This window comes from Dipodomys merriami, unplaced genomic scaffold (assembly GCF_024711535.1).
Source record: "Dipodomys merriami isolate MVZ:Mamm:240054 unplaced genomic scaffold, mDipMer1.0.p SCAF_1, whole genome shotgun sequence".
Lineage (NCBI taxonomy): Eukaryota > Metazoa > Chordata > Mammalia > Rodentia > Heteromyidae > Dipodomys > Dipodomys merriami.
This window is the reverse complement of record NW_027202270.1, coordinates 130,490,622-130,503,179: the sequence shown is the minus strand read 5'-3', so window position 1 is coordinate 130,503,179 and position 12,558 is coordinate 130,490,622. Positions and strand designations below refer to the sequence as shown.

Below are 12,558 nucleotides of genomic sequence, written 5' to 3'. Positions count from 1 at the left end.
TTGACATTTATTAAAAACAGCTTCTGAGACTTCTAGCCAAAGTGTTACTGTCCTAATCTGTCTATAATCTATATTCAAAATATATTAACATTTTGTCATGCTAAACATATTAAGATAAGGATGTTTGTTGGATTTTTATTCTCTCAAGTATCAGAACTCTTTTTAATAAGAATATTTTCACTATATGTGTATATTATTATACACTTTTTAGAGTTTACTATTTCCTAGTAACTAAACATACTTATGTTACTATTCTAAGCTGTGCCATTTAAAATGACTGCTTTTAAGGTTTATATATGTATTTTTATTAATAACCTTCTTTGGCTTTTAAATTTAAAGTGCTTTGGTGCAATCTAAGATTTTTCCAAAAACAGAAGAGAAAAATCCAGAAGACCCTCTGTCTGAAGTAAAAGACCCATTGCCTGAAAAACTTAGAAATTCTGTTGTAAGTTTTAACTTTTTAAATCACTTTAAATTAAAATTTTAAACATTTGATATTATATAATACATACTTTTGAAAATTTGTAGCAATTGAGAAAAATGTTTAGTTCCATCAGATAGGATAAAGCATAATTGCCTTTATTCCAGACTTTAACATATTGGTTGAACTTCCTTATTCATCTAAAAATCCAGAAGATTCTAGAATCCAAAACTTTGAGTACTAACATGGTATCACAGTGGAATATTCCACATTTCACATCACATGGTGGATCACAGTCAAAACACAAGAGCACTAAAAATATTGTACAAAATTTCTGTCAAGCTATGTCTCTAAGATGTACATGAAACATAAATATAGTAAAACCTAAAGTCAAACACTTCTTTCTAGTCCTAAGCATTTTGCCTATGAGTTAGTCAGCTTGTATAAGGAATGTTATTTCCTTAAAGTTACTAATATAGTATGTCAGACATTCATTTTCAGGTCTGATGACATTAGGTAATTTCATTGATCATAGAATTTTTTTATCCTGTTCAGGTTAGAGTAGAATCTGAAAGATATAGTAGTTCTTGTTTATCTTCTATTTCACATTCTATGGTCTGTTACCCAAAGTCAACTACCTACAATCTGAAGAATTCTGGATATAAATAACCCATAAGTTTTCAGTTGCAAACCATCCTGAATTGCATGATGATTTCTTCATCATTCCACCCAAGATTATTAAGTATCCCTTTGTCTAGTGTATCTGTGCTGTGTAACACTACCCATCCATTAGACACTTAGCCATTATGGGTATCAGTATGGTAATGAGGTTAGATACTATCTGTGGTTTCATGTACCCTTTAAGGGCTTTGGAACATAATACCTATGGATAAGGGTTACTTCTATATTAATGTAAATTAAATACTTTTTGTTATTGTTCCAAGAAAACATGTTCTTTTAAGTGCTTTATTTTTCAAATGTAATCTGAAATACACTTAAGTAATGGGAGAAATTCTTTTTAATTCCTAATTTAGTAACTTAAAATGATGCCTTATTCTTTCAGTAGTTATTTTAAAAATGAATTCTGTATACATAATTGTTTCCTGGAACACAACATGAAATATTTCTCAGTTTCATTTTATATTATTCTCATTTGCAAAAAACTGAATTTAGCAAGGTAAATTGGACGTAATATTTACTTTCAGAGGACATGAACTATCCCTTTTTTTTTGTTTTTGGTCGGTTGTGGGGCTTGAGCTCTGGGCCTGGGTGCTGTCCCTGCGCTCTTCAGCTCAAGGTGAGCGTTCTACCCTCTTGAGCCACAGCCCCGCTTCCAGTTTTCTAGTAATTTACTGGAGATCAGAGTCTCACAGACTTTTCTGCCCGGGCTGTCTTTGAACCATGATTCTCAGATCTCAGCCTCCTGAGTAGCTAGGATTACAGGTGTGAGCCACCGGCGCCCAGCTTCCATATTGTTTTAAAGACAGGGTTTGTTATGTTGCCCAGGCTAGTCTTGAACTTATCGACCTTCTGTCTCAATCTTCCAAGTATAGAAAACTAGAAATACAGAACTGGCTCAAGATATAATTGAGGCAATTTTTTTTTTATGACTTTTAGTTTCCTTGTCAACAAAGGATTTTTCATGTTAAACACAGTATTATGTTATGAGTGTAGCATATAAAATCTAAATCTTACAGATTGACAACTAGTGTTATCAAGCAGTTTCTAGTTTTTACTAGAGATTGAATATTCCATTTCTGCAAATTCAAAATTGGAAATGTTCCAGAATTGACATTCAAAAGTTCCAGATTTGGGAACATTTTAGATTTTAGATTTTCCTTTTAGCAATCCTTCTGGTAAAGCCTATGTAAATATTCCAAAGTCTGAAAAACTCTAAAATCAGAAATAGTTCTGGTTCTAAAAAGGATATTCATTCTGCTTAACCACTGAAAGAATCTAATTCTTGTAAGTAAAATGAGACATAATGGTTTAAAGACGGGGTTTTACTTAAAAAATTAAAAATACATGGCTGACTCAAATGTTTAAGAATTCATGAATGTTTTGTCCATGTAAAAGAAAATTTTACAAACCAATGGGAAAAAAATCTTAGTGTGATACATTGACAATGTGAATAACTAGGTAAGTTGTTCACTTTCTTTGGCATGATAGTGCTAGACCAGAACATAAGGAAATTAAGAGAATAAAGTAGGATTTATTATAGCTAATTATTATTTGAAAGAAATATTTAGAAATGCTGGAATATCAAAAAAAGTATTTCTTATGCTTTGCCTAATTAGCAATAAAAGATATAAATTAAAATACAGATTATAGCACATATGAAATTACATGTTTCTTTTTACTTTTGTCCCACAGAGTGAGCGTCTACAGTCTGACCTAGTAGTATGTATTGTAATCGGTGTGCTGTATTTTGCTATTCATGTAAGCACAGTGTTCACAGTATTACAGGTAAAAAGTGTCATTTTGTTATTTTATTTGGGAAAAAGTAACTTTGCACTTATTTCTGATTTGATCATAATATTTGTTCATACAACTTTGCTTGTTTGATTGAAACAGGACCTCACTATGTAACCCAGGCTGACCTGGAACTTGTGTAGCTCAGACTGGCCTTGACTTGTAATTCTCTTGGTTTCTACATCCCAAATTCTGCAGTCCAAGCAGGTCTGCACCACTATACCTACCCTAGTCTTGGTTTTAGTAACAAAATTTACTGTCTTATGACTTCTTTGGGTCATAGATCTGGGAGTGTAAACCAAATGATTCTAGATTTGGATCTTTTATGTTGCCGTAGTCTTTTGACATTCATTGTTTTCCTAATTTTCTTGCTGACTATTGGCTGTTGATCATAGTTCTTTTCTTTTCTTTATTTATTTTTGGTCTGGTCGTGGGGCCTGAACTCTGGGCCTGGGCGCTATCCCTCAGCTCTTCAGCTGTAGGCTAGCACTCTACCACTTGAGCCACAGCGCTACTTCTGGCTTTTTTTCTTTTTGCTTATGTGGTGCTGGGGAATCGAACCCAGGGCCTCATGCATGCAAGGCAAGAGCTCTACCACGGAGCCACCTTCCCAGCCCCGATCATAGTTCTTTTCCATGTGTTTTGTTCTGTGGGCTGATTGTTTTAATGAAATAGCATCTAGTTTACAGAGTACATGTGGTTCTAGAGAGAAAAGGTCAACACAGGTATATTCTTTTATAATATGATACTTGAAATGACATTCCCACTATTTTTTCTGTTTTTTTTTTTTTTTTTTGTCATAGAGACCAACCCTGATGATACACAGAGCGTGGGAAGGGAATATACACAGGCATAAGTACCCAGAGGCAAGGATTCATCCTATGCATATTATGCATTTCATTCTTTCCTAAAAGTCTTATTCCAGTACATCTAGAAGCCTCGAACCTTATCTAAGTCAGGTTTGGGTCTGAGTGAAGCACAGGCATTGTTTAAGGGCAGCGTCTCAAAGGCAATTCTTGCCATCTGTAGCCTGCACATAAATACCACATTTAGTGCTCTTATTCTTTTGGGTATATCCCTGGTTGTCTTATGGTGTCCGTGAAATATTTCTTAGAACTTTTGTTGTATGTGAATCTGCACATTCTCTTGGCCTTTGTATTTCTGACAAATACAAAGAGAAAGTATTTTTTTTTTACTACTGGCCTGAAAGATACTTCACTGGGTATAACATTCTAGGGTGACATTTTTTCAATGTGTGTGTATTGTATGATATAGACCATCTTGGAACTCATGTGAAGTCCAGGCTAGCCTCAAACTATTTTCCTGCTTCAGGATCTCTGAGTGCTATGATTATAAGTGTGCAGCACCACACCCAGCTCTCTTTCAGTAAAGATGTTGCTCCACCATTTTCTCCATTCCTTGGATGTGAAGACTGTGCTGCTAAACTTATCTCTATTCCTATGTAGATAACTGCTTTTCCTGCTGCTTGTAGGATCCCCTCCCTCCCTCCCTCCCTCCTTCCCTCCCTCCCTCCTTCTCTCCCTCCCCCCCCCTCTCTCTCTCTGTCTCTCGGGGGTGGGGGGGAGGGAGGTAGGTCATGGGCTTGAACTCTAGGCCTGGGCGGTGTCCCTCAGCTGTCCCTCAGGTGAGCACTCTGCCCCTTGAGCCACAGTACCACTTCCACTTTTCTGTTGGTTAATGTGAGGTAAAAGTCTCATGGACTTTACTCTTCTGGTTTCCTGACCAGGCTGGCTTTGAACCACGATCCTCAGATCTCAGCCTCCTGAGTGGCTAGGATTACAGACAGGCGTGAGCCACCATCGCCCAGCAGGATTTTCTGTTTTCACTAATTTGATTATGCTATAACTTCCTGTAATTTTCTTCATGTTTTTATGCTTAAGGTTTGCTTGAGGTTCATTGAATTTGTGGTTTGTACTTTTCATTAAATTTGGACAATTTTGGCTATTATTACTACTTGTGATTTTTTTTTTTTTTTGGTCAGTCGTGGGGCTTGAACTCTGGGCTTGGGCTCCTCAGCTCTTCAGCTCAAGGCGAGCACTCTACTGCTTGAGCCACAGCACCACTTCCGGTTTTCTAGTGGTTTATTAGAGATAAGAGTCTCTCAGACTTTCCTGCTGGGGCTGGCTTTGAACTGCAATCCTTAGATCTCAGCCTCCTGAGTAGCTAGGATTACAGCGTGAGCCACCGGAGCGAGCTTGAGATTTTTTTTTCTGTTCTTTTCCCCCTGCTTTTTATACCCTACTGCTCCTCCCACCCCACTCCACCCTGTCCTCACACTGCCTAATGAACTTAAATTTCATATAGTTTTGGCCTTCTGAAATAATCTTTGGTTTATTATAATTGTTTTCCTATGTTTATTTATTTTTCTTGTCAAAACTAGGGTTTGAACTTACGGCCTTACACTTGGTAGGCAAGCATTCTACCACTTGAAGTATGCTTTGAGCCTTTTTTTGCTTACATTATTATTCAGATAAGGTCTCAGGTTTTTTTGTTCAGGGCTGGCCTCAGAGCAGGATCCTCTTTACCTATAGTGTAATTGCTGGGATTACAGACAAGTGCCAGCATACCCAGTTTATTTTTGAGATTAGTGTCACTATTTGCCAAGGTTGTCTCATAATGTAATTCTCCTGATCTTCACTTGTTAAGTAGCTGGGACTTCAGGGATGAGCCACTGTGTCATTATAGCTTATTTTTTGAGATAGGATATGGCTAACTTTTTGTTTGTGCTGGGCCTCAAACTGCTATCCTCTAATTTTTTTCTTCTCATATAGTTGGGATTATTGGTGTCCATGACTATGTCTAGTCCCCTGTTTATAGTGTCTTATTAGTGTCTCCTTCTTCTACTTAACTTTTGAACAGAAGGAATTGGGTTATTACTCTTCATGTCCTTGTCTTCTAATTCTACCATTTATATAATTTATGGGTTGATTATGAGTAACTACTTTCTTTTCCTTCTTTGTGAGTTGTTTTTTTGTTTAATTTTTATCATAAAGGTGGTTATAAAGGGGTTACAGTTACATAATTAGGTAATGAGTACATTTTAGGCAATGTTACCCCTTCTCTTGCTCTCCTGTAGTAATTTCTCATCAGATGCCATAGGCTTAGTGGATTTATACATTTTACCTTATTAGATGTTGAATAATTTTGTATTTCCAGAAGTAATCTTGGGTACATTGCCCTGAAAGTCATACTGAACACTCCTGGAGCAGGAGGCGGCATGGCTTCTGCCACTCTGCTACAGAGTAGAATATAACACCACATTTCAGATATCTCCACAAGCAGATGATTTCACTTTCATAGGTGATTTAGTCAGAAAATACTATACATATGGAATGTACAAATATGAAAAATAGTTATTAAGCTGTAAAAAGGTCTTTGCTGTTCTCTATTATCTGATGGAAAATTAAATACTTGATAGTGTGGTCCTGATGTGTTTTGTTTTTAAGATTTCTGAGATGTAGCTAGAGCCATATGTTCCCCACTACTTAGGAGAGCAGCCTTTTAGGTGTCTACCAGTGGTCTGTGAGTCTTGTGCTTTTCTAGCTGGCTCATGAGGGCAGGCACTGGATGCTGTACTCTTGGATTGTTTTGTGTGGATTTTTTTCCTTGGCTTAATGTTGTTTCCTGACATACATGTAAATGCTGGTCCACATTCCTCTGCATACTGGATAAGAACATCTGAAGATCTCCAAAATCCTTTCTCTGCAGCTTTCTTTTTGGTAAATTGTGTTTCTGGTGAAATCTAGTCACCTGTTCTTTCCAGACTCTCAACTCAGCTCAGCTCACAGTTCTCTGTCTCAGGACAGTGAACTGGGGCAGCCAGAATGCAGCACCTTCATTCCCTTTCCTATAGGCTTCAGGTTTATTTGTTATAAGCTACTTGGTCATAGTATTTTGCACAGTTTTGCTTGTTATGGGAGACTGCATCCTATTATTCCATTTGAAATAACAAAGACTTAAAGAAATAAAGACTTAATTTTATTTGACACTTTTGCCCATTTTTTTTCCTCTTCCAATTTTAACACTTACTTCCTAAACTCTTGAAATTGAAGTAAGGTCCAGTGGGTCATCAGGGTGCAGATGGACACTCCTTCATGTCCATGAAGTTCCAGAGTTTCCAAATATGTATAAATTTTAGATTTGAATATTTTATGAATGGGTACTTGATGTTCGTTTTGCAAATTTAGTTATGCATAGAATCTCTTCTAATAATAAATGTAATTACTCCATTCTGCTCTTCTCTCAGGTGCAAGTTTCACTTATATTGTTTATTCTACTAATTAAAACATCTTGGTACATTGCTCTAAAAGTCATACTGAACACTTCTGGAGCAGGAGGCAGCATGGCTCCTGCTACTCTGCTATTACAGAATAGAATATGACACCAAAGTCTTTAACACATTTCAGATACCTATACAAGCAGATAGTTTCACTTTCCTAGGTGATTTAATCAGAAAATACTGTACATATGGAAATGTTCAAATATAAAGAAATGGTTATTTGTTAGACTGTAAAATGGTCTTTGCTGTTACCATTATAAATCAATCTGAAATCTGAAATTCTACAGTGAATCTCATGGTAACCTCTCATTTTCTTACCTTTGTTTTTCTTCTAGCCTGCTCTCAAGTATGTGTTGTATGCACTAGTTGGCTTTGTGGGTTTTATAACCCACTACGTGCTTCCTCAAGTTAGGAAACAGTTACCGTGGCACTGTTTCTCTCATCCTCTGCTGAAGACAGCAGAGTATAATCAGTACGAAGTTCGAAGTAAGTATTGCATGAACAGTTTTGAATATTACATTTCTTTTCTCTTTACTTTGTGGATAAGTGACTGAGTTAAACCAAGTGTCATTAAGTAACACTTTTACTTATGTTTCTTAGATTTGAAGCTGTCAATGAATCTTTCAGGACACTGAGTTTTCAGCTGAAATAAAAATATCAGTGCTACAAAGCCAATTTTCCACAGAATAAAGTTACTTGTTCCTTCTCTCAATTGTTTCTCACAGATTTTATTGCTGAATCCTCCAGTGTATGACTAATTCTAGTCTACTCTTGCCCTAATCTTTCCCTTGCCATGTAACAGCATCTTAGCACTCTTAAAGGCCTCTATTTAAAATGTTTTTAACTTAAGCCATAGGGAAGAAAGATCTTTGTTCTGTTCCACCAGAGACACTATGTCCTGCTAGTCAGGAGTATAAAAAGAATTGATAAAGTAAAAAGACATTAGAGGCATTTTCTAGTTGCTGTTATTTGGATTTGGGATGAAGTATAAAATGATTCAAAAGAGATAGAAGACTAGTCCATCTGGCAAACTTGCTCCTTGCCACTATTAACTCTTGACTTTTTTTTCTTGTGTAATAAATAAATAACTAGAGGTTTTAGAGATTAAAGATTAGGCTGGGGATATAGCTCAGTGCCAGTGTACTTCCTGAGTATATGCAAGGCCATCATTGAATCCTCAGCCCTGTTAAAATTATATTAGGAAAACAAAGGAGGGGGGGTAACAATGCTTGACAAGAAATGTACTCATTACCTTACTAATGTAACTGCAACCTCTTTATACAGCATCTTTACAATACAGTAAAATTTAAAAAATATATGTAAAATGAAATTCCTCTGAATGTAAGTCATTCTAAGCTGAAAATTTCAGTTTATAGAAGTTGACAGTTGATTAGAATAGTGGGTTTCTTACCTTTTTGGAGGGGTAGTACTAGATATTGCTAGTCAGGTGCTTTACTCCTAGAGCCTTGTCTCCAGCCCCTTTTAGGTTGGTTATTTTCAAGCAGGGTTCTGCTTTATGTATGGGCCAGGTTGCACTTTGATTCTCCTACCCTGCATCACTGACTATGACTGGCCTTTATCACTGTGCCCAATCATTCTGCTTTCTCTTGTAGTTCTAGGCTACAGGACAATAGCTGTGTACCACTGTGCCAGCAATTGCTAGAGATAGAGTCTCAAGAACAACTTTTTGCTTAGGTTGACCTCATATTATGATCTCTCAGTCTCCAACTCCAAGTAGCTAGGATTACAGTATTAAGCCAGTGTACTCATTTTCTCATAGTTTTTTACTGGTAAGAGCTTAAGTTGTAAGATTTTCCTTTCTTGTCACATTGCCAGCTTATTTCATGCATTAGATAACATGCCTTCTTCTTGACTTTGCCTTGTTAGATGCAGCCACTATGATGTGGTTTGAAAAACTTCACGTATGGCTTCTTTTTGTGGAAAAGAATGTCATCTATCCGCTGATTGTTCTCAATGAACTTAGCAGCAGTGCAGAAACAATTGCCAGTCCAAAGAAACTAGATACAGAGTAAGTCCAAGAGTCCTCTAATCTAATTTGTCAGACTGTAAACAATTATTAGTGATGTCTTATTGTCATTGAAGCCATGTCTCGAGTATTGATAAAATACTAGATAAGCACTGTCTCTTTGATATAAGTCAATATAATTTTTTTTTAAAAGCTGAAATTTTATTTTTGGCTTATCCTTTTTTGAACATGAGATTTTTTTCTTGGCATATTTTCTACTCTAAAAATCTCATCAGAGGATCTGAATAAAGTTAATTTTTAATGGGAATTGACTAGTTTGGTGAATGGCTAATTTTGTACACTTAATAAACTGTTCCGTGTCTGTGGTCATTTGCCTTTGCCTATGTGATTACCTATATTTTTACCCTTGTATGTGCCACATTTTGTAGAACAGTGTTAATTTTTTTTTTTTTTGTGCCAGTCATGGGGCCTGAACTCAGGGCCTGGGCACTGTCCCTCAGCTCTTCAGCTCAAGGCTAGCACTCTACCACTTGAGCCACAGCACCACTTCGAGCTTTTTTCTTTTTGCTTATGTGGTGCTGAGGAATCAAACCCAGGGCCTCATGCGTGCAAGGCAAGCACTCTACCACTGAGCCATCTTCCCAGCCCCTGTTAATGTATTTTTATGTGCAAAATGCAATTAATGTTAAAGTCATAGAAATATTGAGACACTAGGCAACCCAGTGTGAGAATTACAACTGATTATTTTTTAAACATGCTTATTTATAAAGAAGAAAAAGATCATAGTATATACCTATAAATACATAAATATCTGTGTATACATACAATGTTAAAAGATAATATTGAATGGGATATGGTGGTACACACCTGTAATTCCTGCTCTGTAGGAAGTAGAATTATAAAGATGTGGTTTGAGGTCAGCTTAGGCAGAAAAATTCATGAGACCACAAGTCGTTTTGTTGAAAACGAACTTTACAACTTTGGTGGGAGGGGGAGGAGGAGGATGGGAAGGGAAACAAAGGAGGAGGCTACAAAATGCTTGATAAGAAATGTACTCATTATCTTGCCCATGTAATTGTAACCCCTCTGTACAGTATTTTCACAATAAAAAAAATTTCATGAGACCCTATCTCAAAAAACAAGCTCAAGTGTGGAGGCATGCACTTGTGATCCCTGCTGTGCAAGAGGCTCTAGGTAGAGGGATCACAGTCTGAGCTCAGCCCCAGGAAAAAACAGGAGACCTTACCCAAAAAATAACTAAAACAAAAAAGGGACTGAATGTCTCACAAAAGTGTTAGAGCACCTCCTTGGAAAATGCTAGGCCCTGAGTTCAAATCGCATTGCTGCTGCAAAAAAAGAATATACTACTCAACTCCTTTCAGGATATGATTTGTTTAGCTATATAAGTCTTACTTGTTTAGTTTATTTGCTTAATTTGTGAGCGGGTCTCACTATGTGGCCTGGTGGAACCTGCTGGGTAGCCTAGGCTGGCCTCAACTTGCCATTCTCTTGGCTCAGCCTCCTCAGTGCTGGGATTATAGACATGTGCCACCATGCACATGATCTTTATGATTCATTTATAGTAGTTTATATAAATATATACGTATGTTAATTAAGTGACGATTCTTCTAAAGTTGACAGATGTGGCAGTGTTTTCGGCCATGAGTTGATGCATTGTACTTGTTTCTTGTTGCAGGTTAGGTGCTTTAATGATCACCATTGCTGGCTTGAAGTTGCTACGATCCTCTTTTAGCAGCCCTACGTATCAGTATGTTACCGTCATCTTTACTGTGCTGTTTTTCAAATTTGACTATGAAGCATTTTCAGAAACCATGCTATTGGATCTCTTCTTCATGTCCATACTGTTCAACAAGGTAATTTATCACTGAAAGGAATTACTCTGCCAAAACTGCCTCCTTATGTAGTGATCTATTTAGTGAGGATTAAATTTATTTGACTTTTGACTTTTTAATCCTTCTAGTCAACTAGTTATTTTGAAACATATTAGAATCTATAAGCAATGTTGTACACTATGATTTATAAAAGATATATTCCTTGCACTGGGTGCTAGTGGTTCATGCCTACTCCTAGTTACTTAGTTAGATTCTGAGAGTCTTGATTCAGAGCCAGCCAAAACAGATAAATCTGTGAGACTCTTAACCAGCAAAAAGACAGAAGTAGAGGTGTGGCTTATGTGATAGAGCACCATCTACTAGTGGAAAAAGCCTAGTGAGAGCACCAGGTCCCAAGTTCAAGCCCTACCCCCAGCGCGTGTGCACACATGCATGCACACACACACACACACACATAATTCCTTACTAGGTAAAAGATTAATATAGAAAAATTAGAGAAACATTAATATGTGTATATATTTTAAATAAGATCTTTTAAAAATAGATGTGATTTTGAATAATTTTAGATACGTGAGTGGTAGTGAGTGCTGGTGGTTCATGTCTATAATTAATCCTAGCTACTCAGGAAGCTGAGATCTGGAAGATTGAGGTTCAAAGCCAGCCTGAGCAGAAGTAAATGAGACTCCATCACCAAAATAACTAGCAAAAGCTAGATAATTTAGTAGGTATAAAAATGTTATTGCCAGCCACCTACTCAAGTAATTACATACCACTTTCTCCTTCTGTATTGTAATAAAAGTTTGAGTACATTCTGTTGCACATTTAGAATCTGAAGTTGTCCAACTTACTGCTTTTGAGTAATTCTGATAGCATCATGATGATATATCACTTCTACTTTCTGTGATCTTGATCATATTTGTACTATGAATTGATAACACAATTCTAATCATAGCCAGGAATACTAGGGTTCACTTGCATTTTCTAATTGGTTGAAATTGTTATTTATTTGATCAATTGATTGTAATGCTAGAGATTAAACTCAAATCTTCACACATACTAGGCAGATGTACACTCTTCAGTCCTGATTTCTTTTTTAAATTGATTTACAAATCAACTAAAGTATTCTATTTTTAAAAATTATTATAGTTTTTGTTGTTGCTGTTAGTTGTGGGGCTTGAGTTTTTGTGCTCTACCACTTTAAGCCACAGCTCCTCTTCTGGTTTCCTGACCAGGCTGGCTTTGAACTGAGATCCTGAGATCTCAGTCTCCTGAGTATCTAGGAATGCAGGTATGAGCCACCAGTGCCCAGCTTACCTAACGTATTTTAAGAGATGAGGTACAGTTGTATAGACATTCCACCAAACTAGTGAGAACTATTTTTTTTTTTAAGATTCTGTGATCTGTTTTGAGAGTTGTGCTTTGCATTGTTTAACATGCAAAGATAATCTTGGAACATACATAGCATCCCTGGTTTTGCATTGAAGACATGCTCAAAAGCAGAAGATCCAAAGATGAGTAATATTAA

General features: G+C 36.6%; 1 protein-coding gene across 5 annotated transcripts in view; it reads left to right on the top strand.

Moving 5' to 3' along the window:
• Pcnx1 (pecanex 1) overlaps positions 1 to 12,558 on the top strand; it is a 159,643-nt gene that overhangs the window by 115,752 nt on the left and 31,333 nt on the right. For all 5 annotated transcript variants that reach the window (XM_070030966.1, XM_070030962.1, XM_070030959.1 and 2 more), the window contains 5 exons: positions 340 to 445; positions 2,795 to 2,887; positions 7,529 to 7,679; positions 9,081 to 9,222; positions 10,877 to 11,054. In XM_070030966.1, coding sequence (XP_069887067.1) covers positions 340 to 445; positions 2,795 to 2,887; positions 7,529 to 7,679; positions 9,081 to 9,222; positions 10,877 to 11,054 — 670 coding nt within the window. The remainder of the gene's footprint in view (positions 1 to 339; positions 446 to 2,794; positions 2,888 to 7,528; positions 7,680 to 9,080; positions 9,223 to 10,876; positions 11,055 to 12,558) is intronic.